Source organism: Phocoena sinus, chromosome 7 (assembly GCF_008692025.1).
Source record: "Phocoena sinus isolate mPhoSin1 chromosome 7, mPhoSin1.pri, whole genome shotgun sequence".
Lineage (NCBI taxonomy): Eukaryota > Metazoa > Chordata > Mammalia > Artiodactyla > Phocoenidae > Phocoena > Phocoena sinus.
The window spans coordinates 71,392,485-71,416,472 of record NC_045769.1 but is presented as its reverse complement, the minus strand read 5'-3'; the positions used below and the strand labels follow the sequence as shown (position 1 = coordinate 71,416,472).

At 36.8% G+C, this 23,988-nt stretch overlaps 1 protein-coding gene across 3 annotated transcripts in view; it reads left to right on the top strand.

The window, feature by feature from the left end:
• The first annotated feature begins 3,110 nt into the window (after nucleotides 1–3,110).
• Nucleotides 3,111–23,988, top strand: part of PSMD14 (proteasome 26S subunit, non-ATPase 14) — a 95,150-nt gene continuing 74,272 nt past the window's right edge. Inside the window, exons 1-4 of one of the 3 annotated variants that reach the window (XM_032637230.1) lie at nucleotides 3,185–3,312; nucleotides 9,700–9,829; nucleotides 12,336–12,387; nucleotides 23,781–23,868. Coding sequence is in view for 2 of the 3 variants with exons in the window: in XM_032637228.1 (XP_032493119.1) it covers nucleotides 12,340–12,387 (48 nt within the window). In the remaining variant the exon portion in view is untranslated. Of the gene's footprint in view, nucleotides 3,313–9,699; nucleotides 9,830–12,335; nucleotides 12,388–23,780; nucleotides 23,869–23,988 lie in introns of all 3 variants that reach the window. The other 2 variants (XM_032637228.1, XM_032637229.1) reach the window with 2 other exon arrangements.

The window sequence follows — 23,988 nt, the reverse complement described above, 5'->3', positions numbered from 1 at the left end:
AGGTTAATTATAATGTGTCCAGGTGTGTATTTCTTTGAGTTTTTCCCACTTGGAATTTATTAAGCTTCTTAGATGTGTGGATTAATGTTTTTCATCAAATTTGGGAAGTTTTTGACCATTATTCCTTCAAATGTTATTCCTTTCCTTTTATATTTCTCCTCTCTAGAACTCCAGTTATACATGGTATGCTTGATTGTGTGTGACAGCCCTCTGGGGCTCTGTTCATGCGTATTTATTCTTTTTGTTTTTTTCTGGTACCCAGACTGGATAATCTCAAGTGACAGATATTCAAATTTGCTGGTTCTTTCTTCTGTTAGCTCAAGTCTGCTGTTGAGCCCTTTTTTTTTTTTTGAGAGTTATGTTTTATTTGGCAGGAATTTTTAAGCCTTCAAGCCCAGGAGGTAGCATCTCAAGTACCCATGAGAGAACTGCTCTGAGGGGGCAAGGAAGGAGCTAGGATATATAGGAGTTAGGAGCTAGGATATATAGGAGCTAGGATATATAGAAACAAAGGGCAGGTAGTTCGAACATCAAAAGATTACTGTTAATTAAATAAAACCAGGTATCCCAAGTTAAGAAATTTAGCACTTTTCTATGTATGGGAAGATGCAGGAGTCTAGGTTCACTGAAATCATTCCTTTGATGTGTACCTCAGTTATCTGGGGTCAGTATCCTGTGTTTTCATATCCTCAGTTTCCTCAAGGTGTTGAGCCCTTCTTATTTTTCACTTCAGTTATTATACTTTTCAACTCCAGAATTTTTGTTTCTTTTTGTTTCAAAACAATTTCTTTATTAATGTTACTTATTTGGTGAAACATTCTCATCATACTTTCCTTTAGTTCTTTAGACATGGTTTCCTTTAGCTTTGTGAACATATTTAAAATATCTTAAAGTCTTTATGTAATATGTGCTTCCTCAGAAATATTTTCTATTGATTGCTTTTTCTCCTGTGTACAGGCCATACATTCTTATTTCTTTGCATGTATCATCCTTTTAAACTTTTGTATTTTGAGAACTGGACATTTTGAATAATACAGTGTGGCCACTCTGGAAATCATATTCTACCCTCTCCCCAGGGTTTTTGCTGTTTTTGTTATTGTAGTTATTGTTGATTTAGTGAATTTTCTGAATTCATTCCTTAAAGTCTGTATTCCTTGTTGTGCATAACCACTGATGTCTTTGCTCAGTTAGCTTAGTGGTCATCTGATGACTGGACAGGGATTTCCTTAAATGTCTTCAACCAATACGTTTCCTAGTTTTTGTGGAGGGGCTTAGTATGTGTGTTGGGGCGTGACTTCAACAATCAGCCAGGGAGTATACACCTCTATTTTTGTATTTATTTCTTGCTTGTGTAGAGCCTCAAGGTTAGCCAGAGGTGAGAGCTTAGAGCCTTCTCAGGTCTTTCCTGAGCATTCACACAGCCCTAGGCATTCACACAATCCTAAGCATGCATATTACTTGGATTCCCTGAAATATGTCAGAGTTTTTCAAAGTCCCTATGGACATCACATTCCCCAGCTAAATACTTTAGTAAGGACAAAGATGAGAGGTTTTTTTTTTTTGGTATGCGAGCCTCTCACTGTTGTGGCCTCTCCCACTGCGGAGCACAGGCTCCGGACGCGCAGGCCCAGCGGCCATGGCTCACGGGCCCAACCGCTCCGCGGCATGTGGGATCTTCCCGGACCTGGGCACGAACCCGCATCCCCTGCATCGGCAGGCGGACTCTCAACCACTGCGCCACCAGGGAAGCCCAAAGATGAGAGATTTTTGACCTCTGTATTGGATGAGGAGCCACTGGTGAAATTTTAAGCAAAGAAGGAGCACGACTGTATTTGTATAGCAGAAAGAACCTTTGCCAATGAAGTGGAGAATGAATTATGGGCAGACAGACTGGAGGCAGAGAGATCAAGGAGATTAATGCAGTATTTTAGGAAAAGAGTAATGAAGGCTTGAGTTAAGGTTGAAATACAGAGAAAGGAGAAAGAGGAGTGGTGGATTGGAAAAGCTATTTACAGATTAGACCCTTCGTGATTTCCAGGGTGTTTCATTGGGAGGCCAGTGCGAACAGGTAAATCAGAGGTAAGGTCTGTCTATTCTCAGATCTGATTAGGGAAACTAAATGGAGGATGGGGTCATCTACCAAAAAAAAAAAAAAAAAAAGGGAGGAGGCACAGGTTTGAGGGAGAACATAAAGACAGGGATCCAAATATAATTAACATTACCTGTGATTGAAATAATTTATGTATTTTTTTAGATAAAGATCTTTGAGTGGGAAATTCTGTGTAATTGTGCCACTCAAACAGTTTTGGATTCAGATGCCACAATCCTTCCTTTCCCTCCATCCACTAGATTCATCACCATTCTTGATTTAGGAATGCTTTAAAGATGCTAGTCATTTGGAACATATCTGACAAAGTGAGAGGGACTTGGTAAACGTGCTGCCCTAAACAGAAATGTGATATAAACTTGTCAATAGTTATTTCTTGGGCGGTTTTGCTCTCTGAAAACCTAGCAGAGCAGATAATGGGTGAAACGTTATTGGTGATGATAATTACCTGGAGAAACGTGAGTATATGATTTCTTAAACCTTGTAAATTAAATTGGGCTTAAAATAGATGGTTTTACCACTAGGCAAATGTTTGTTTTCCTTGAAATTCAACCTTTGCAAATTGGTAAATACAAGAAGGTGGGTAGACTGCACTATGGAAAAGAACATCCGACCGATTTCCACTCTTTTCACACCTCTCCCTTTTTTTCTTTTGCTTCTCAGATGACCAAGTTAATCTTAGTCCAAGTGAACCTTTTAGTTTTGAAGTAGGGCCGCGGTGAACACCAAAACGAAGAAAGGGGTTCCGGTCTTCGCATTCCTGCAGTTTCATCTCGGCGCCAGCCGGGCGCGCAGAACTGGGGAGGGAGAGGTGCCGGCAGAGAAAGGAGGATGTCGGAGAGGCGGGAGCGGCCCTAGCGCTAACTTCCGCCCCACCCTCCAAGCCGGGACGCCTGAAGCAGGCGGCCCGCGTTGTCGGTCCCGGGCGCTCCTCCTGGGACGCCCGCTCGACTCCCGAGTCGTCTTCAATTGGCCGTCGGGGAAACGGAAGCCGAAGCGGCGCAGTGAACCCGGAAGTGCTTCGCGGCGGAGGCCTGGGCGACTCTTTTGAATGGAATCGGGCTGATTCATCGCAGGTTCGCGGAGCCGGAGCTCGGCCGAGTCGGAGCTTGCTGGTGTCGCTGTCGCTCTCGCCGCCGCCGCTGCGTCACCGCTGCTGGAAGACAAGGGTCCAGACCGCGGCCTCCTGCTCCGGCCGCCTTCAGGTAAGACGGAGAACGCAGGCCCCAGAGGTCCGCGGAGGCAGCCGCCGTAGGCCGCTGCCAGCGCCTTGCTTTCCTGAGTCACGTTGCTCAGCCTAGTTTCCACTGGGGTCCCGGGCGGTGAGGGTGGAGTCCAGGTCTATTCGTCCTACACGCTGTCTCCCCGGGTCTCTGACTAAGTTAGGTCTGGATGTGGTCTCCTTCCTCCAAGCGTTTCTGCTCCGCTGAATTCACCACATCTTGGGAGCCTCTCCTCTCTATTCAGAAGAACCCTTAGTTTTGGCTTCTGTTTGTGTTCTGTTGAAACTTACCCCTGTGTTGAAAAACTTCCCGCCAGACAGGAAACAAGGGCGAGAGAATAAAATTAACTTTCCCGTTGAATGTATGTTTGCTTTATCACTTGTGTTAACCTTAGGCCTTGACCCCTTTTCTCATAGTGTTAGGTTTTCAACTGCCTTCAAAAACAAACAAAACCCCAGAGGTGCATTGTGTTTTAACCTTGAAACTCTTTAAAACAAAGTATGGTTATTCCTGCTCTGCCTTTTAACTTAACTTTCAGTTTGTCCCGCTTGAGTAGTTGTTGATGAATTGATTACATTTCCTGTTTTCAGTAAGGTAGAAATCTGCTACTGTGTGTTACATCTTGGAACTTAATTTTTCTGGGGGCACTACTTTGTGTCAGGCAAAGAAGAAAAATGTAAATTTCTCGAAAGAGTTTGAATATAAACCTAGTGACCTAAGGAAAAAATTCTTGAAATTAAAGTGGTATCCAAAAGTTGGGAAAGACAAGGAAGAGGCTTTAAAAATTAGCAAGAAATGTACTTCTAGAGTGAAAATCATTTTTTTCATTGCTCACAAAAGTATTTAGTGCTGCTGACTTAATGTTTGTGAGTAAGCAAGATGATAGCCACTGATAATGTTGAAATAAGAAAGAACTGAATACAGTTATAGTGGAGATGATTAATATAATGGTGGCCTTCTAGTCTTGTCCTATAAAGCTGGCAACTGGCTCATTTGAAGTTTAAATTATGTTTCTTTTAAACATATACATTTAAATGGGTTATTGTGCATTTGAAGAGATTAAGATACATGGTGGCTCAGAATTAACTACAAGATGTGTTCAGTGAAGTGGTATTTAGTGAGAAGCCTGAATATTGTCTTGAATTCGTCCCAGGACAGAATTGCATCTGGCCAACAGAAGAAAGTTTTGAAGTCATGATCTTTCAATGAAGCCTCACCTGTTGAGTTTGGGAGATTTTTTTTTTTTTCCCCCAAGGGTCTTGATAAATATTATATTGCTGTTCTAATTGAAAAGCTGGATTTTTAACCTGTTTGACATGGGTTTATTCTATTTTTATACTTGTCTGTAACCCTTGTGTTTAATATCTAATTTCAGAACCCATGTTTGAAAATCAATAACAAGGAGCAGTTGTGCTTCTATTTAATTGTTTTAAATTTTATAGCAATGTTTGTTTCATAAGTCATTGTCTACCTGTGAAAGCCTTACCTGAATACTTGTGATTTAGTACTCATGAACTTGTCATATACCCAGTTTGTTGCACTCATTTGACACTCATTCTGTTTTATGATATTTTGGTGTCCCCATCTGTAAAGTGAGAATTGGATGAAATAATCTTTCCTGGCTCTAAGATAAATAACAATAACAACAGTTACTGAGTACCTATGAATGTTTCAGGCACTATATTAGGTGCTTTGCATTTTTTTCTTACAACAGACTTGCAAGGAAGATATTATTCTCATTTTATAGATGAAGTCTAGAGGCTAAGAGAAGGTAACTTGTTCACATCATATAGAGGGTAGGTGATGAAGCCAGGATTCAAATCTAGGTCTGATTGCCTCCAGAGCCTTTCTGGCTCAATACTACTATTCTTTCACTTTATGTTTTTTCTATGGGATTATATCATGCCTCCCCAGGTAGATTGTAAATTCTTTCAGTGAAAGTCACTAAATTCCTTAGTGGCTCTGTTTCCGTATCACCTTATAATCAAGATAGTATTTAATAAATATTTTGCTTCAGTGCTGTAATTAAGAGATAGCACAAGAAGATATTCATGATAATTCCATCCTCACTGTTCTAAACAGGGGGAATCTTACTTTCAAAACCTTATTTGTATAATTAAGTTTAACGTTGACTCTTTCTATTTTTTCTGCTGAAGAAAGCCTTTAAGAAAGTGAGAGAAAGAAGTTCCTAATTACTTTCCACAAATCAGACAGTAGAGGAATTAGAAATACAGTGAGATCACAAATATGGAGTAGTTAAAGGATTTAGCATCAATCTGAGAAGTAATAGTATATAACTGCAGCATGGGTTGAGGAGTAAAAAATGAAAAATGAGCTAGGAAACAGTAGAAAAACCTGAACAGATAAGGGCTTCATGATTTTGTTAGCTCAGTTGTGAGATGAAGAAGTGGAAAATCATCAGGCTTTTGAAAGTACTGATACTTATTTTGCCCTTTTTTTTTTTTATTTTTTTACCAATTAGGATTCTAAACATTATGTATGACATATTAGGCATAAACACTTTATTCATATTATCTCATAATGTTTTAGTTAATCATATCATGAATAAGCTGTTGAGTCCTCTGCTTTTTGATAGGTGTAAAAACTTGGTTTAGATCCATAGACCTTTTGCATTGCTTTTATTTCTAAGCACTGGAAGTATTCTTTTATGTTCTAGTGTAACACTTTTAATTTTTATGAACCCCTTTGCGAAGTTCTGCAAAATGCAAGTCCCTCTTCTCCAGTGTGATTCATTTAGTACTGTGAAATATGCCATGTTTTGAAATTCACTAAATGGCAAACTATGGGAAGAAGAACCCATGCTGGATGAACTGTAGCTATGCTCAGATGGTGGTGCTGATGACAGCAGCTAGCATTCATTGTTTACTTGCTATGTGCCATCATTGTTTACTTGCTGTGTGCCAAGCATTGTGTTAAATGTTGTTTATGTTCATTATCTTATTTAATTATCTAAACACTTCTATGAGGTGGATACTATCATTATCCCTATTTTGCAGATGAGGAAACTGAGCCTGAGAGAGGAAACTGACCCAAGGATACAGAGCTAAAACGTGTTAGAGCCAGTATTTGAATCCTGGCACTTAGATTGCAGACTCATAGCTCTTAACCTCATATAGCAAGAAAAACAGTCATCACCATTTACCATCTGGGTCCAGTAGACCTTTTAAAATTTCTTACACCTTTAAGTCATTTGAAGGTGTATGTACCTGAAATGGACAACATTGTTGGAATGTAATTAACTGCTCGTCATCCATCATGCATGAACCTGGAACATACCCATCTTATAAAGATCAGTTCTACATTTTAAATATGTCTCTAATAGGCCCCAGCTTATCTTTTCTTTTGTTCTACTTGCACTCGCAATACTTTGTATGTGTGTATGTGTGTTAAAATATGCCTATCATAAAATTTACCATTTTTAACCATTTTTAGGCATACAGTTCAGTGGCATTAAGTTCATTCACATTGTTGTGCAATCATCACTACCATCCATCTCCAGACCTTTTTCATCTTCCCTGATGCAGTACTTTTTAAAACAAGCTTATAATTTTGTTGAAGTGGAGATGTCCATCATCTTTGCTTATAAAACATTTTTATTTTTAGATTTATAAACACCAATTAGAGTTAATCCAATGATTTTTTAAAATTTCTACATTCTTTTACTCACCTTTGTGTACACTTCAGCATTTGTCCACTTATCAACTGTATCAACATCATAAAAGATAACAGAATATGTCATCTCTTTATCAAAACAGGTTCTTGTTGTAAAATATTGTATAATGAAGTCCTTGTTGAATACTAACTGGATGAGAATGTCATATTTCCTTTCTGGTCTTAGAAATATATTGTTCAACTCATTGATCCTTTAAAAAGTAATTTTTCGAGGTAAAATTCACATAACACAAAATTAATCATTTTAAAGTGAACAGTTCAGTACCATTTAGTACATTGATGTTGTGCAACTACCCCCTCTATGTAGTTCCAAAACATTTTCCATTCTTCTAAAGTAAAATCCCTTACCCATTAAGCAGTTTCTCCATTTTATTCCCTCCCTCAGCCCCTGGCAATCACCAACCTGCATTTTGTCTCTATGGATTTATATATTTTGGATATTTCATGTAAATGGAATCACACACTATGTGACCTTGTGTGCATGGCTTCTTTCACATAGCATGATGTTTTGACGTTCATCCATGTTGTAATCAGTATTTCATTCCTTTTTATAGTTATCAGTATTTCATTCCTTTTTATAGTTGAATAATATTCCATATGTTCCATTGTATGTATATATAGAATTTGTTTATCCTTACTCCCTTTGATGGACATTTGGGCTGTTTCTACCTTTTGGCTGTTGTGAATAGTTATGCTATAAATATGCATGTACATGTCCTTGTTTTGAATACCTGTTTCAGTTCTTTTGGCTATATACCTAGGAGTAGAATTTCTGGGTCATGTGGTAATTCTGTGTTGAGCTTTTTGAAGAGCTCTCAAACTGTTTCCAACAGTCATTAATTTTTAAGTTTGAAAAAATTGATATAGGATATTGTCAGTGGTCTGAGATTTTGTTTATATTAGTGGTTCTGAACTGGGATGATTTTGCCCTTCTAGGGGACATTTGGCAATGTCTGGAGACATTTTTTAAAAATTGAAGTATAGTTGATTTACAATATTGTGTTAGTTTCAGGTGTACAGCAAAGTGATTCAGTTATATAAGTATATTTTTTCAGATTATTATCCATTATAGGTTATTACAAGGTATTGACTGTTGTTCTCTGTGTTATACAGCAAATCCTTATTGCTTATCTATTTTATGTATAGTAGTTTATACTGTTAATCCCATACTCCTAATTTATCCCTCCCCCACCCCCTTTCCCTTTTGGTAACCGTGTTTGTTTTCTATGTGAGTCTGTTTCTGTTTTGTACATAGATTTATTTGTATTATTTTTTAGATTCCACATATAAGTGGTATTATATAATTTTTATCTTTCTCTGTCTGACTTACTTCATTTAGTATGATAATCTCTGGGTCCATCTATGTTGCTGCAAATGGCAATGTTTCATTCTTTTTTATAGCTGAGTAATATTCCATTGTGTATATGTACCACATGTTCTTGACCCAGTCGTCTGTTGATGGACACTTGGGTTGTTTCCATGTCTTGGCTATTGTAAATAGTGTTGCTGTGAACATTGTGGTACATGTATCTTTTCTAATTAAGCGTTTTCATCTTTTCCGGATATATGCCCAGGGGCGGGATTGCTGGATCATATGGTAGCTTTATTTTTAGTTTTTTAAGAAACCTCCATATTGTTTTCCATAACAGCTGTACCAGTTTACATTCACACCAACAGGGTAGGAGGGTTCCCTCTTCGGAGACAGTTTTGATTATCACAGCTGGTGGCATCCAGTGCGTAGAGGCCAGGGATGCTGCTGAACATCCTATAATGCCCAAGACAACCCCCTACAATAAGAAATTATTTGGTTCTGAATGTCAGTAGTGCCAAAGAAACCTTGGCTTATGTCAATTTTGTTATCATTAGAGTGCTATTACTTGTTTCTTTACATTCACCTTGTGATTCTCTAATAATTGTGAAACTTTTTTTCTCTGTCAGTTTTCTCTTTGCCATTATGGGAGGAAAATGAAGAATTCTGAATTCTCAGCTGTGTTCAATGAAAGCTAAAAAAAGACTACAAAGATGATGTCTCCAGTCTTTTATATCTTTTTGAAAGATGAAGCAGTGCTTTGGGCAGCACAATAAAAACTGAAGGATGATGCAATGGCTGTAATGTATTTCACTATTGCATCATTTGGGATGATTGTTACCATTATTCCATTTTCTTATTATTTTAGTCTTTTTTGGCATAGTTGGGAATAACTGATTATGACATGACAAAGTAATTCCTAGGATAATGAAATAACAAACCTTAAAGATATAGGAAAATTAACCACTTAGATTCCATAATATGTTATAGATTTCCAATAATGTACAATGAACCTATATGGTAATTACTCAATAGAATGAATTTTGTTCTATTTAAAAAATGAATAAATCTTCTTTGTTCTTTAAAACACCTCTAGAAAGACTGAAAGTCATGAAATGTCAATCTACATATAATTAGAACAGCTCAAAAAAGAAACTTTAGAAACAAAATTTGGATACAGGGGCAATCACTATGCTCTGTAGCTCCCTTGGATGGTATTTCATTCTGTACTCTCAGGAAATGGTAATTAAAAATCAATTTTGATTTCTATTTTGTTTTTAGGAATTTTGCTTCATTCAAAGCTCTTGGTATATTTCCCTCCTTAGTTCTCAAAATAATTACATCTTATTTTATTTACTTTTTTTTAGGAGAGAAAAAAAATAAAAACTTGGGAAAAACTATACCTGCCAGTATTAGCAAGAGCTTGAGTTAAGAAGAAATTTTGTCAAACTCAACAAACTGAAGCTTAACACCACAAGAGTTGTAGTTACTGACCAGGTGAGCATTAAGAATATATTTTACTGGGCTTCCCTGGTGGCGCAGTGGTTGAGAGTCCGCCTGCTGATGCAGGGGATGAGGGTTCGCGCCCCGGTGTGGGAGGATCCCACGTGCCGTGGAGCGGCTGGGCCCGTGAGCCATGGCTGCTGGGCCTGCGCATCCGGAGCCTGTGCTCCGCAACGGGAGAGGCCGCGGCAGTGAGGGGCCCGCGTACCGCAAAAAAAAAAAAAAAAAAAAAAAAAGAATATATTTTACTTTTATCTATCCTTACAGGATATGTCATAAAGATGTTATGAAAATGTATCAGTTTTAGCACACATGAAAAGCCCAGATTGAGGGGCTCATGAAAGTCATTTAGATAACTAGCAGTTTTGTCCTTGTCTGCTTTCTAGAAACTTTTTTTAAAGTAGTATGACTTGGAACATTTATCGATGTATTTCATTCCAAATGTTAGTATTTTTATTAAACCTTATTATCTTAAAATACTTAGTTTGTTAAATTTTTTCCTGTTTGCTGAGACGTCTAATTTTGTTAAAAACACAAATTTGACCTGCCACATTTTCTTTCCCTCTGCTCCTCACATTGCTCATGTATATTCACAGCATCTGGAGTCTGTGTAAGTCATCAGAAACAACACAGGGGGAATAGATAAACTGAACACAGCTGGGAATTGACTTTGGCCTGGAATATATAAAATGTCTGAAGTTTTTTTTTTCCCATTTGTTCTTTACGTTTGTAAGCTTGAACTAGGCCAAAAGAATTTTTTTGAAGGGGGTAATATATTGTAGAGGAATAAACGTATTTTATATTTTAAAATACACAGGGTTTTGTTTTGTTTTCAGTCTACAGCCTTTAAAAAGTGATATGTATCGAATGCCATATTTGAGTTGAGGAATTTTAATGAGAATTTGATGGAGATTTTATTTGTAAATATTGCTATTAGGAGGGTGAGTTAAGGTTATAAAGTGGAAATTTTGTTTGGACTATCCAGTTTTCTTATATGCCTTTTCATTTTTTAAAATGAGTTTATCTGTTGTCAGTCTCACAAACTTGTGGAGTGAAACAAGCCAGACAACGTATATTATTTTGTTTACATAAAATTCAAAAGCAACAGAAGTGATCTGTGCTCTTGGAAGTTGGAATTCTACCTTTGCAGGGTGGTAGAGACTAGGAAGGGGTTACGAGAGGTTCTTAGGTGCTGACAGGGTTCTCTTTCTTCATCTTGGTGGTGGTTATGGTGGTGTGTTCACTTTGTACAGGTTCCATGGCTGTATCATTTGTGCACTTTTCTAAATATGGACTTGAATGAAGTTTGTTGTACCAACAGTGTTAAATATTCACAGGATTAAATTGTTTGCAGGATTCAACAAATATAATTAGGCAGTAATGTAATGATCATAAGTACATTATTGAAAAGTTTGTATATCTGTTCTAACTAGTAAAACAACATGGACAAATGGCTAAAGTAATCTGTTAGCATTTAATTTAGAATATAATTTGTGGTAATACCATTTTCTAAAGCATACACATAGGAAGAAGAGGAATTTTAAGGCATAGTAGCAATTTTTAAGTAGAAAAAAATGCTTCATTGTTTAGAGTATTTAGTTGTACTAATATTAATTTTTATAATTTGATTATTCCTTTGTGTGTATTTGTGGCCATACTAGTATCCTTGTTGTTTTTTCCTTTGATTTCTTCTGTGAATTTTTCAAGCTTATAAGAATATCTTCTGTAGTTATTCCAGACATAAAAAACAAATCAGATTGATATTTCAAAGTTAATTCTCTTGGTACTGATTAACTCTAAAATTGTAATTGAGAACAGCAGCCAAATTTCCTTAGTGAAAAAGGTGTATATCTTTACAGTATCTGAAATAATGCAAACTATCTGTGGATTCTAGAACACTATCTTAATGCATTTAATGCAATATTACTTTATATTTCTTTTAGTATAATTAGTTCGTTTTTAAAAAGCCTTTGATGCTAATTCAGAGATCCATAATCTGCTCACAATGTCTTTCACATGTAGTTTTGATGATAACTGACAAGCTGTAAGTTAATTAGCACAGAACTTACTAATGAGGATGTTAAAATTTAATTTAAAAGTGAGTATTTTTATTTGTACACTCTGGACAAATTGAAGGAAATTCAATCATACATATGATAAGCATTTCAGGCACTTTTTCCTCATTCAGGTACTTTATTAGGTAACAATAAGAAAATATAATTAACTTAATGATAGCAAAGTTTTGAAAGTATGCTAAGATTGCTTGTCTTTAAAACTGGGGATAACCCAAAACCAAAGCGGTAAAATAAGGTCTGTTAATTAGCATGGAAGACAGCTTCTTGAATTAATATGTGGTGTTAATTAACAGGAAGTCTGATGTTGTGTTGTAATTACCACCAATATTTTTGACATACTGAGTGACTGAAGGTGAATTATGTAGATAGCAATTGAGTAAACACTTTTGTGCTTAGGAACGTTTTTCTTTGTTTCTGTTTTCTAGAAATATGGACAGACTGCTTAGACTTGGAGGAGGTATGCCTGGATTGGGCCAGGTTAGTATATAGACTCTACGTGTTTCTTTGTGTGTAAACTATAAGCCTTTCACTAGTTATCCAAAGAGAAAAAAGTCAGTCCCAAGAAAATCGCCTCACAGATAACCTTATGGTAAGAAGCTTCCCTTACTGCTGGTTACTGTATTCCAACCCTAAATAACTTGTGGAGAAAATGTTCTATTTTCTTAATTTAATTTTCTCCCAGGAATAAGAATTTTCTCTATTTGCTTTGATTTAAAGTTTTGGGATATGCGAGATTATCAAACTTGCCTATTGGTTAAAAAAAAAAAGACTCCAAGTATCTTATTTCTGGGTTTACAATGTAGACTTTAAAAGTAACACATGAAAAAGTAAACATGGCATACTCTTGGCAAGATCCAGAAAACCCATAGAATGTTTGTATGTACAGTCTTAACACTGATAAATTCCTTCTAGTAATTATGATACATGGATGAATTAATAAGCAATACCTCACTTTTCTTTAAATTTGGTATATATGGTTCCTTTTTACATTCTTATTAAAATTAAGTGAATTTTCAGTTGTTTTAATATTATCATCTGTCTTGTTCCATACTGTTGGGGCAAATGGCCTCCAGATAGATTTCTATCTCAGGATATTCTATCTGCTTTCAGCTAAAGAAGAAATTTCTGCCTCTTTTGAATTCTACACTGATTATCTTTCCAGTCCAACATTTACAAAAGAGATGACTATGTTAGACTTCAGTGTATTTTATGTCCAAATTTTGGGACTATTTTTATAACCCACCTTAAGAACCCTTTTAGTTGTCAGCTGTTTCCTATTTCCATATCACTGTCAATGACTTTGTCTTCCTTTATTCAAAGTAGTCTAATATTTTGACTATTAAGAAATAGTTTTGTTTGAGATTTCATGAAATTTTCAATGTTTTGTAGGTTCTTTTACAAGGGTCTATCATGGTTTATGACTAATAAACCTTTTCCTTTTAGAAAGTTGAAATCATGTGATCCTATATTGCATCCTTGCACAGACTTCAGTTATTTTTCGTTTGCTTTTGTTAGTTTTTTTTTTAAACAGTGAGGTTCATTTATTTATTTATTTATTGGCTGCGTTGGGTCTTCGTTGCTGCACGTGGGCTTTCCTAGTTATGGTGAGTGAGGGCTAGTCTTCATTGCGGCAGGTGGGCTTCTCACTGCGGTGGCTTCTCTTGTTGCAGAGCACGGGTTCTAGGTGTGCGGGCTTCAGTAGTTGTGCCATGTGGGCCCAGTAGTTGCGGTGCGCGGGCTCAGTAGTTTGGTGCGCCGGCTCGAGAGCGCAGGCTCAGTAGTTGTGGCACACAGGCTTAGTTGCTCCGCGGCATGTGGAATCTTCCCTGACCAGGGATTGAACCCATGTCCCCTGCATTGGCAGGCAGATTCTTAACCACTGTGCCACCAGGGAAGCCCCTACTTTTGTTAGTTTTGAATATTTCTCATGTTCCTTTACTGTAAGCATGTTTCTTCATGATTCTTCATTTTTGTAAGATCTGTGTAATACATTCTCTTAAGAGGCCTAAGCCTCTCTGAACTTGACCCTTCTAAAGCTGCTTCCATACATTTACAAACATTCTAGGTAGCTTCTAGAATTTCCCTAATTCATTCTTAAATTAGCAATAACAATGTGTAGGCATATAAAAGTGTCAGAAGTGAACTGAGGTGGTATGTAGATACTGCACATTTACCTGCAAATTACAGGTAAAGATGTTGCCTTAGTAGAATTCTTAAGGGGAGTTGTATCAAATTTAAATACCAAAATAACTTTTTCCTTAAGTAGTAGATGCAGTAAATTATATATCCATGCCAGAAATCCATGCTGGGAAATTGTTGGACATGAAATAATGGGTTGACTGACCACCGATTGAGTTACATCATATCTCAATGACCGCTGCAAACCTTTGCATTGAGTGGAAAACTAAGGGTTGGTTCAATAACCTGTCCTTGGTTTTGGATAATGTAATCAACATGTATCCCCCCTCAGTTTGTATTCTTATTTGAACTTAAAAATGTGGTGCCTGAGAATCTGATATTTCATGTGTTTCATCTTCCTGATTAGATGACAGACTCTCAAGAGAATGATTTATGGGGTTCTTATTTCTGTGTTACCTCCTTTATCAAATACTAGGTGTTCAATGATTACATTTTTTCTTAAAATTTAATTTACTCTTGTTCTAGACTAATATGACAAACGGATATGTTACTTCTAAAACATGAAATGTTAAGTGTATTATTTTTTAATAAACAGGAAAAAAGTTACGTGTATTGTTTATTTTTTAATTTTTTTTGGCTGCGTCGCACGGCATGCGGGATCTTAGTTCCCCAACCAGGGATCGAACCTGCACCGCTGTGGTGGAAGTGGGGAGTCTTAACCACTGGACCACCAGGGAAGTCCCGAGTGTATTGTTTGTTTTTAATAAAAAGTCAAAGACCTTTGGATTGTTAATAGCTACTCTTTCCATTAGACAATGCGTAGCAGCCAATAAAAGTAGAAAGGATGGGCTTCCCTGGTGGCACAGTGGTTGAGAGTCTGCCTGCTGATGCAGGGGACGCAGGTTCGTGCCCCGGTCCGGGAGGATCCCACATGCCGTGGAGTGGCTGGACCTGTGAGCCGTGGCCACTGAGCCTGCGCGTCCGGAGCCTGTGCTCCGCAGTGGGAGAGGCCACAACAGTGAGAGGCTCGTGTACCGCAAAAAAAAAAAAAAAAAAAAAAGTAGAAAGGAGATAGAAGTTGTTTTACCCCTCCAAAAATCAATGGGAAATGTTACTATCTTACCATATAATATAAAAGTCAAAATTTCCTCATAAATAGGGGCAGGTTACTTGCTGTTAACTTTGCAGATGGCTCTTTTAAAACATGGGAATAGTAGCAGAACAGGGTTTTCCATCCATTCTACTGACTCAACTTTCTTTGACTAGAAATGACCTTTCTCTTTTCCATGGCTAATGCTTTGACTTATTCTCTGATCCCATCCTTTCTTGAAACCTTGCTCATCTCCACTGACTCCTTCCTCTGCCTACAAAGATGTTTAAGTGTCCTGTATCCCAAAAACAACAAAACTTCACTGCATTCTGCCATTAAACCTTTTCTTCCATTTATTTCAAGAATTCCTGAAATAATAGCTTATACTCACATATTCTATCTCCTTACCTCCATTGACTCTCATGAGATTATATTCTGGCCTCTTCCTTCATTACCGTACTGGAATTGTTCAAATTGCCAAGTCTATTGGCTTACTTTTAGTTCTTTTTTCACGAGACTTTAATATATCACACTGTTCACAATGTCTTTTTTAAGAATTTTTCTTCCATTAGCTTTATCATGGTACTTTTTCCTAGTTCTTCATTATGGTATGCATACCTATAAAACAACTTAAAGTTTTTCTTAAATATTACATTTTTAAATGTTAATACGTGAACAGTAGCAGGCTAAAATCATTAAATCTGTCTACAATCCCCTATTTCAATATAACTTATTAGTAGTGAAGCAGAAACAGATGTTTTATTAGAACTATTAAAATTTGTAAACAAATAGCTTTTATTTCAAATGTGTGTTTTTATTTACTTTGCTAAAGTGCTTATGAACTTGAAATTACTGAAAGATGTGAGATGATTGTATTAAAAGTATTTACTGCTGTAATTTGACTGCTCAATTGTCTTCATAACTATCCCAACTTAGGTCTTGGCAACCAAACTATTTCCAAAAGTAGTCAAGACTAAACCCAACAGATGGGCCTAGCCAAAGCATAGTCTGCAGCATCTAAAAGTGTTTTTTAAAATAGTTTAATGATACTTATTTTATTTATTTATATTTTGGCCATGCCACGTGACTTGGGGGATCTTAGTTCCCCAACCAGGGTTCCAACCCATGTTCCCTGAAGTGGAAGCTTGGAGTCCTGACCAATGGACCGCTAGGGAATTCCATCTAAAAGTTTTTGTTTAAGTCTCTTGGTCCATTTTAGCTTTAGAAAGAGTCAAGATAAGCTTAAAAGTAAATGAGGGCTTCCCTGGTGGCGCAGTGGTTGAGAGTCCGCCTGCTGATGCAGGGGACATGGGTCCGGGAAGATCCCACACGCCGCAGAGCGGCTGGGCCCATGAGCCATGGCCACTGGGCCTGCGTGTCCGGAGCCTGTGCTCCGCAACGGGAGAGGCCACAACAGTGAGAGGCCCGCGTACTGCAAAATAAATAAATAAATAAATAAATAAATGAAACTTAAGTAAAATGTCAATGACATTTATTATCTCGTCTTGTATTTACATTCTTTAGGCCAGTACTTTGAGTTTTCATATGTTGGGTGTTATGCTATAGGGAATACCAAGGTAAACAAGAACATTGTTACTTAATCTAGGGACTTAACATTCTAGTAGACATACAGCAGTTATGTTTCAAGTGCCTGGCACATATTAACTCTTTGAATTAGCGAATACCAGTGCTTATTGTAAATAATGTGATTTGTAGAGGATGTGGTACTTAATTTTTTTTCCCAAAAAAGGAAAGTGAGACTGAGTTGAGGAAATGATGCTTGAGCTAAATTTTGGAATGTAGCCAACACATATTGAGAAAGGCCTGGAGAATAGGTGATGTGAGGGGGAAAATGGGAAAAGAATCTGGTAAGGGAGTTTGGAGTAGATTATAAAAGGTACTGAATGCCATTTTTAGTGATTTTTACTTTTTCCCTAGTAGATGTACTTTAATGAAGACTTTTTTTAAGCAAAGCTGTGGGATAACTGAATCTGTGTTTTTGAAAAGTAATTCTAGTGGTAGTTTGAAGAATAGGTAGGAGGAAAGAGTTTGAAGGTAAAGTCATCAGTTATATGAAATATTTTTGTCTTTTAATCTTCTAGGTACATAGTAGGGTTATACTTTTCCATCTTTTTTTGTGTGTGTGTATGGTACGCGGGCCTCTCACTGCTGTGGCCTCTGCTGTTGCGGAGAACAGGCTCCAGACGCGCAGGCTCAGCGGCCATGGCCCACGGGCCCAGCCGCTCTGCGGCATGTGGGATCCTCCTGGACCAGGGCATGAACTCGTGTCCCCTACATCGGCAGGCGGACTCTCAACCACTGTGCCACCAGGGAAGCCCTTTTCCATCATTTTTGAACTTAGCCTGCTCATGATTTTGCTTTGGCCAATGGAGTGTGAGTTGGAAATTAACAGGTCACTTTTAGGTGGAAGCTTTAAGAATCTGTGTGATTTGCCTGCCCTGATAATCAAGGAAGCATGGAAATGGAATCTCTCTTAACTGAGAGAGAGTGACATACAACCTGCAAGTCAGAAATCCTATGATTTTTGTGTGAAATTCCCTAATTTTTTTAGTCTCTAGTTTTTAAGAAACATGATATAGGCCAAACTAAGCACAAACCAAACACATATGTGTTGCCTATAAGTTATCAGATTGTACCTTGATAACGCAGTAAATTTCAGATGCAAAAATAAGGGAAAATACTGTAGGTGAGTGGTCAGAAAAGGCTTTCTGAAAATGGTGAGATGTAAGCTACATTTTGAAGGGTTATTTCAGGTCGCTAGACTTAAAAAAATAACTTCGTGAATTGGATATGATCTATGTTATTTGTTATAACTCCCACATTCACACAGTATACAGATTTTATATTTATAACCAATAACTGTTTTTTTGGTTTTTGTTATGTGTCTTGGAATAGAAATGTTCTTTCAGTTACCTGTCTTTCAGATTTTGGTCTAACATTTTATAGAAAGAATTAATTTAACATAGTAATGGGGAGAAATGCCTGGAATAAATGAAGAAATAATAAACTTTCATGAATGATGAGTCTCAATATCACATGCCAGTTATCTCCAGTTAATCATAAATTCAATACAGTTCCAATAAAAATATCAACCAGAATTTTCATGGAATTAGAAAACTGATCCTAAAATTCATATAGGAGAAAAAAAATCCAAGAATAGCAAATAAATTCTTAGAAAGGAAAAAGAAACTGCTCTACCAAATATCAAAATATATTTTAATGCTGTGTGACTCAAGTAGTGTTATATTGGTATAGAAATAGGTAGATCAGCATAATCAGATACAAAGTCCAGAAACAGACTCATGCATATATGGGAGCTTGATTTATAATAGAGATGGTATTAAAAATTAGTGGGGAAGGAGAGGCCTGTTCATTAAATGATGCTGAAGCAAGTGGCTTTCTATATGGGGGGAAAAATAATATTAGATTCTTACATTATTCAGTACACAAAAGTGTATATCAGATGTATTGAAGACCTACCTGTGAAGATTAAACTTTATAATTTTGGAAGACACACCTATTAGGATGCCTATTATCCAAATATATGTAGCAAATAAACAGCTGTTGGTGAGAGTGTAGAGAAATCCTTGTGCATTGTTGGTAGGAATGTAAAATTGTGTGATCTCTGTGGAAAATGGTATGGTGGTTCCTCAAAAAATTAAACAGTTGCCATATGATCCAGCAATTCCATGTCTAGGTATATACCCCAAAGAACTGAAATTCGGGAGTCAGATATTTGTACAGACATTTCATAGCAGCATTATTTGCAATAGCCAAAAAGTGGAAGCAACTTGTACTTATTGATGGTTGAGTGGATAAACAAAATGTGGTGTATTAATACTGTGGAATATTATTCAGCCTTAAAAAGGAAGTTCTGACACATGCTATGACATTGATGAACCTTGAAGACATTATACTGAATGAAATTAGCCAGTCAGAAAAGGACAAATATTTTATGATTCCACTTAAATGAGTTACTAGAGTAGTCTGATTCATAGAGACAAAAAGTAGAATGGTGGTTGCCAGGAGTTGGGGGTTGTAGTGGAATGGGGAGTTGGTGTTTAATGGTACAGAGTTTCACTTTGGGAAGTTGAAAGTTCTGTAGATAGATAGTGCTGATGATTGCACAACAATGTGAATGTACTTAATGCCACAGAATTGTACACTTAAAAATGGTTAAAATGGTAAATTTTATGTTATGTATATTTTACCAAATTAAGAAATTCAATTACCATATCTTTGTAATAAGAGTAACAATATCTACTTCAGATAGTTCTTACAAGGATTAAATAAACTAACCCGTGACCATGTCAGACACACAATACATAGCCCCAAAAAATGTTTTTTGGAAGAAAATTTCGTCCTTTATGACCTCAAAGTAGGAAAGCAGAACTCAAAAGAGAGGATTAGTAATTTGACTACCTCAATACATTACTAACTGTTGTCCTAACAAAGACAGTAGAAACAAACTTAAAAGACAAGTAGTAGAGCAAGAGGAGATATTTGCGACACGTTCATCCACAACACATTTAGTGGAACCATAAATCAGTAACACAAAAGAGACCTATAGGAAAAAAGATCATGAAATGATAATCTGTAGAACAAGATTTGCCAACAAACATGAAAAGATAGTCAACCTCACCATATATCAGGGAAATGAAAAGTAAAACAAGTATTAGATTGGTTTTTTTAAACAAAAGTATGTTGTTTTAAGTGTTAATGAAGACTTGGGGAAGCAAGAATTCACATGGAAGCCTTTTTCCTTAGGGTTGGTGTGGGTGTGGCAGTTTGGATTATTGAAAAATTGCAAAGTACTTAAGTGTCTATCTGTGCCAAAATGCATTATGATGGAATATTATGCACCAGTTAAAATGAACTAGATTCTATACCTCAATGTGCGTAATAGACCTTACAAACATATTAAGAGAAAATTTCAGGTTGTAGATATATACATACAATATGAAAGCATTAATGCTAATTTTAAAAACATAGAATAACTTTTTTTTAAGGGCATGTAACTTTATAGTAAAAGTATTACAAGTTCTATAGCAGCACTGTCCAATAGAACTTTATGCTGTGAAGGAAATGTTCTATATCTCTGCTAATACAATAGCTATTAGCCACATGTGGCCATTAAGCCTTTGAAATGTGACTAGAACAAGTGAAAAACTGAATTTTAAATTTTATTTAATTTTAATTTTAATTAACTTAAATTTTATAGCCGCATGTAGCTGTTGAGTCCATGATAATGTGCCTAGTGTGACTGAAGAACTGAATTTTTAATTTTACTTAAACTTAAATAGTCACATGTAGATAGTGGCTACCATATTGTATAACACATGCCCAGATAACTCATACCAAATCCATGAGAAGGGAGGGAGACAAAAGGAATTTCCACTTCATAAATAATGTTCTCTCTTTTTAATAAACAAACACAAAAATTAAAGCAAAAGAACAAGTCAGTGAAAAGCATTAAATAACATTTTCCTTTGGTAAAAACTTTTTTTAAAAAGCTGCCAAGTAAAACATAATCAGAAATTCATTTTATTTTTCAGTACTTTTTTTCATGCCTTACTTAGACATTCCATATTCTCCTTGGAGTTGAAGAGGGTAACACTATAGCAGTTGCCAGAGACTAGATCATGCAGGGCCTTGTAGAAAATTCTCTTCCAAGTGAGTTGGGAGGTTGTTAGAGATTTTTGAGCAAAGGAGTTATGCTCATCATACTTCCATTTTTAAAGAACCTGGATACTCTGGAGATGAGACTTAAGAATGGAAGCGGAGACATGAAGCTACTACGGTACTGTTTTAAAATAAATTACAGATTATGACTTATTTTTATTGTGTATTTATCTACTGGAGAGATTCTGGTGTGGCTTCAGCCACATTTGAAATAAAACCTTTATTTACTGCTGGTGCAGTAGCATGAAAATGAGCAGGTGTTTACAAAAGGCTCTTAATGAGTTCTCTTTATGTTCCTGAGCTCTTTAACCTGTCTGTATTGACAGTTTTTATATACTGATGGGTGCTTCTGGTTACCTTTCTCCCCCCTTTGATTCATTGAGTATCCTGATGTGATCCTCTGAACATTTACAAAGAGCCTTTCTAAACACTGTTGGATTAATTTGGCCATTTTTGTTCCTATTGAGAAATAGGGAAGGGTCAAGAAATTTTCATTCTCTTATTTCTTTGCTTAACTACAAGTAAATAGTGATTTTGCTTTAGAAACAAAGGAAAAATACGAAATGCTTTTAATTTTTTTTCATTTGCTGCTCTTGTCATGTAATAATTTTATTATTTAAAAAAGTATAGTTCCTAATTATTCTATTCATATACTTGAGCTGATGTTTCTACTGTAGAAAATTAGAAAGAGGTCAGGTCAAAAACATGCTAATTAGAGCATATTCTTTCTAGGTGTCATTGTAGTATAATTCTTCTGAATAGTTATTAAACCCCATGAAAAATGTGCTCCTGAGGAGTCTCAAATCTGTTCTTGAGAGTTCTCAAGTAAAAGGGAAACAAAACAGATATCTGGTGGGTGCACTATAGTTAATGCGTGTTCTTTTGTTTGAACATTCTAGTTGTGACTAGGCTTTCAAGGGGAAAAGGTGTTTGACACTTGTGAATGTTAAATTCTGTCTTGATATGAAATTACCGTAAATGACTTTGCTTGAATTCTTTAGAACATAAGGGGAGCAGTGACGTGTTTTCAATTATAGTGAAATAGTCTTCCAGAATTAATTACATTCTGATGAAATAGAAAATCAAAATCATCAGGAAAAATGAAATGTTAAGATTTTAAAATTAAAGTCAAGGATATGATGGATCCGTGACAACTGATACTGCTTTTGGTAGAAAGGGTATATGAGGTGAGAAACAAGAAAAGATACCTCTGTCTAATATAGGAAACTGAGATGTTACAGCATAATCTTAATATTCCAAATGTATGGGATGTTATGGTCATAAAAATCGAATTTATGTCTTTTCCTTCCCTACACTCAACATTGTTTTACAGTTGTTTGATTTACTGGTAACCATTCTCATTTGGTACACTGATCTTTGGGTTTCCTATCTTAAACTTGTGTTACATAGTTACTAATTTTTCAGTTCATATTATCATTTGGACAGTTCTTTAGGTTATCATACTCACTTGAAATGTGGACAGACATGGCCAGTGTTCTCTCCCACAACATACATTCAAGGTGGTTCTTTGTGGAATATTTTCTGGGTTGAGCATCCTGGAAGCATGCCACGAGAGCAGGGCAATGGTCTCTAGTGGGCAGCCTCCCAGTGCTGCTTTTCAAACTGTTGCCAGTGATTTCACAGGCTCTTCCTTCCAGGAGACTGAATGAATGCCTGTGTTGGGCACAATGGGAAGGCTTAGGGACAATAAAGAGTTAAGTAATGACTATGATAGTTATACTTTTCTCTCATTCATTGTGTATTCATTTCCTCTGTTTTTACTTGATTACATATTCTTACCTGCCTGTGGTATCTCTCTGTTAACTATTAGTTCTTTGTTACCTAGTGTTGTAAACACAAGAGCCTGAGTAATTAGAAGCAAAATGCTTATCAAAAGTAATAGTAGGGCTTCCCTGGTGGCGCAGTGGTTGAGAGCCTGCCTGCTGATGCAGGGGACACGGGTTCGTGCCCCGGTCTGGGAAGATCCCACATGCCGCGGAGCGGCTGAGCTTGCGCGTCCGGAGCCTGTGCTCCGCGACAGTGAGAGGCCCGCGTACCGCAAAAAAAAAAAAAAAAAAAAAAAAAAAAAAAAAAAGTAATAGTAGAATGACAAAACCTAGTTTTGGAAAAGCACCCTTTCTGTTATATAGAAAAGGTATTCTTTTACATCATGGGAAACTACTTATTTTATTACCTAGTAAAATACATTTTTGTTACCATTATATTGCTGTATCACTATAGGGAGTTAATTTTGATTTTACTTTAGCTTATAACTAGTTCCACAGTTTCTGGCTACTGTTTCCTTCCCACTTGCAGGTTCTGGTTACTATATGCATTTCCTAGTTTCTATTTTATAGGCTAACTGAGGTCTTCAAATATTTTATAGCTCAGTCTTTCTACAAGGGTCTTCCTGGAGATTTCCTTGGCGTCTATGAAAATTGTAGCAATATAGGGAGATAGCCAGATACTCTAAATAGGGAATGTAAGTTTCAGTGGGATCTGGAGCAAATGTATGGATCTGTAAAGAGAACTCACTTTTTTTTTTCTGCGGTACGTGGGCCTCTCACTGCTGTGGCCTCTCCCGTTGCGGAGCACAGGCTCCGGACACGCAGGCTCAGCGGCCATGGCTCACGGGCCCAGCCGCTCCGCGGCATGTGGGATCTTCCCGGACCGGGACACGAACCCGTGTCCCCTGCATCGGCAGGCGGACTCTCAACCACTGCGCCACCAGGGAAGCCCAGAACTCACATATTTTGACAGTTGTATCAGGATTCCCCTCTAGAATTTATAGCAGTGGTGTGGAGAAAGGGATGAGAGCCAAATGGACGAATGCTAAGGGCTCCCATGTTTTAATGTGAGATGTTCTATGTATATAATCTCCTCGTTTAATCCTCACAACAATCCTATATGGGTAGGGATAATTATTTCCATATTATAGGGTCAAGTCACGGAACTAACAAGAAGTGGAGCTAGAGTTGGAACACAAGTCCTGATGCCAAAGCCTATCTACATCAACATGTCCTCAGGTAGATAATATCTATAATAATGTTGTCACTGGCTACTTGCTTCATAAATTAAAAAACCTTAAACAGTCTGGAATTTTTACTGCAAAATGTAGGTGAAGAGAAGATTCTTGCTTTACAATT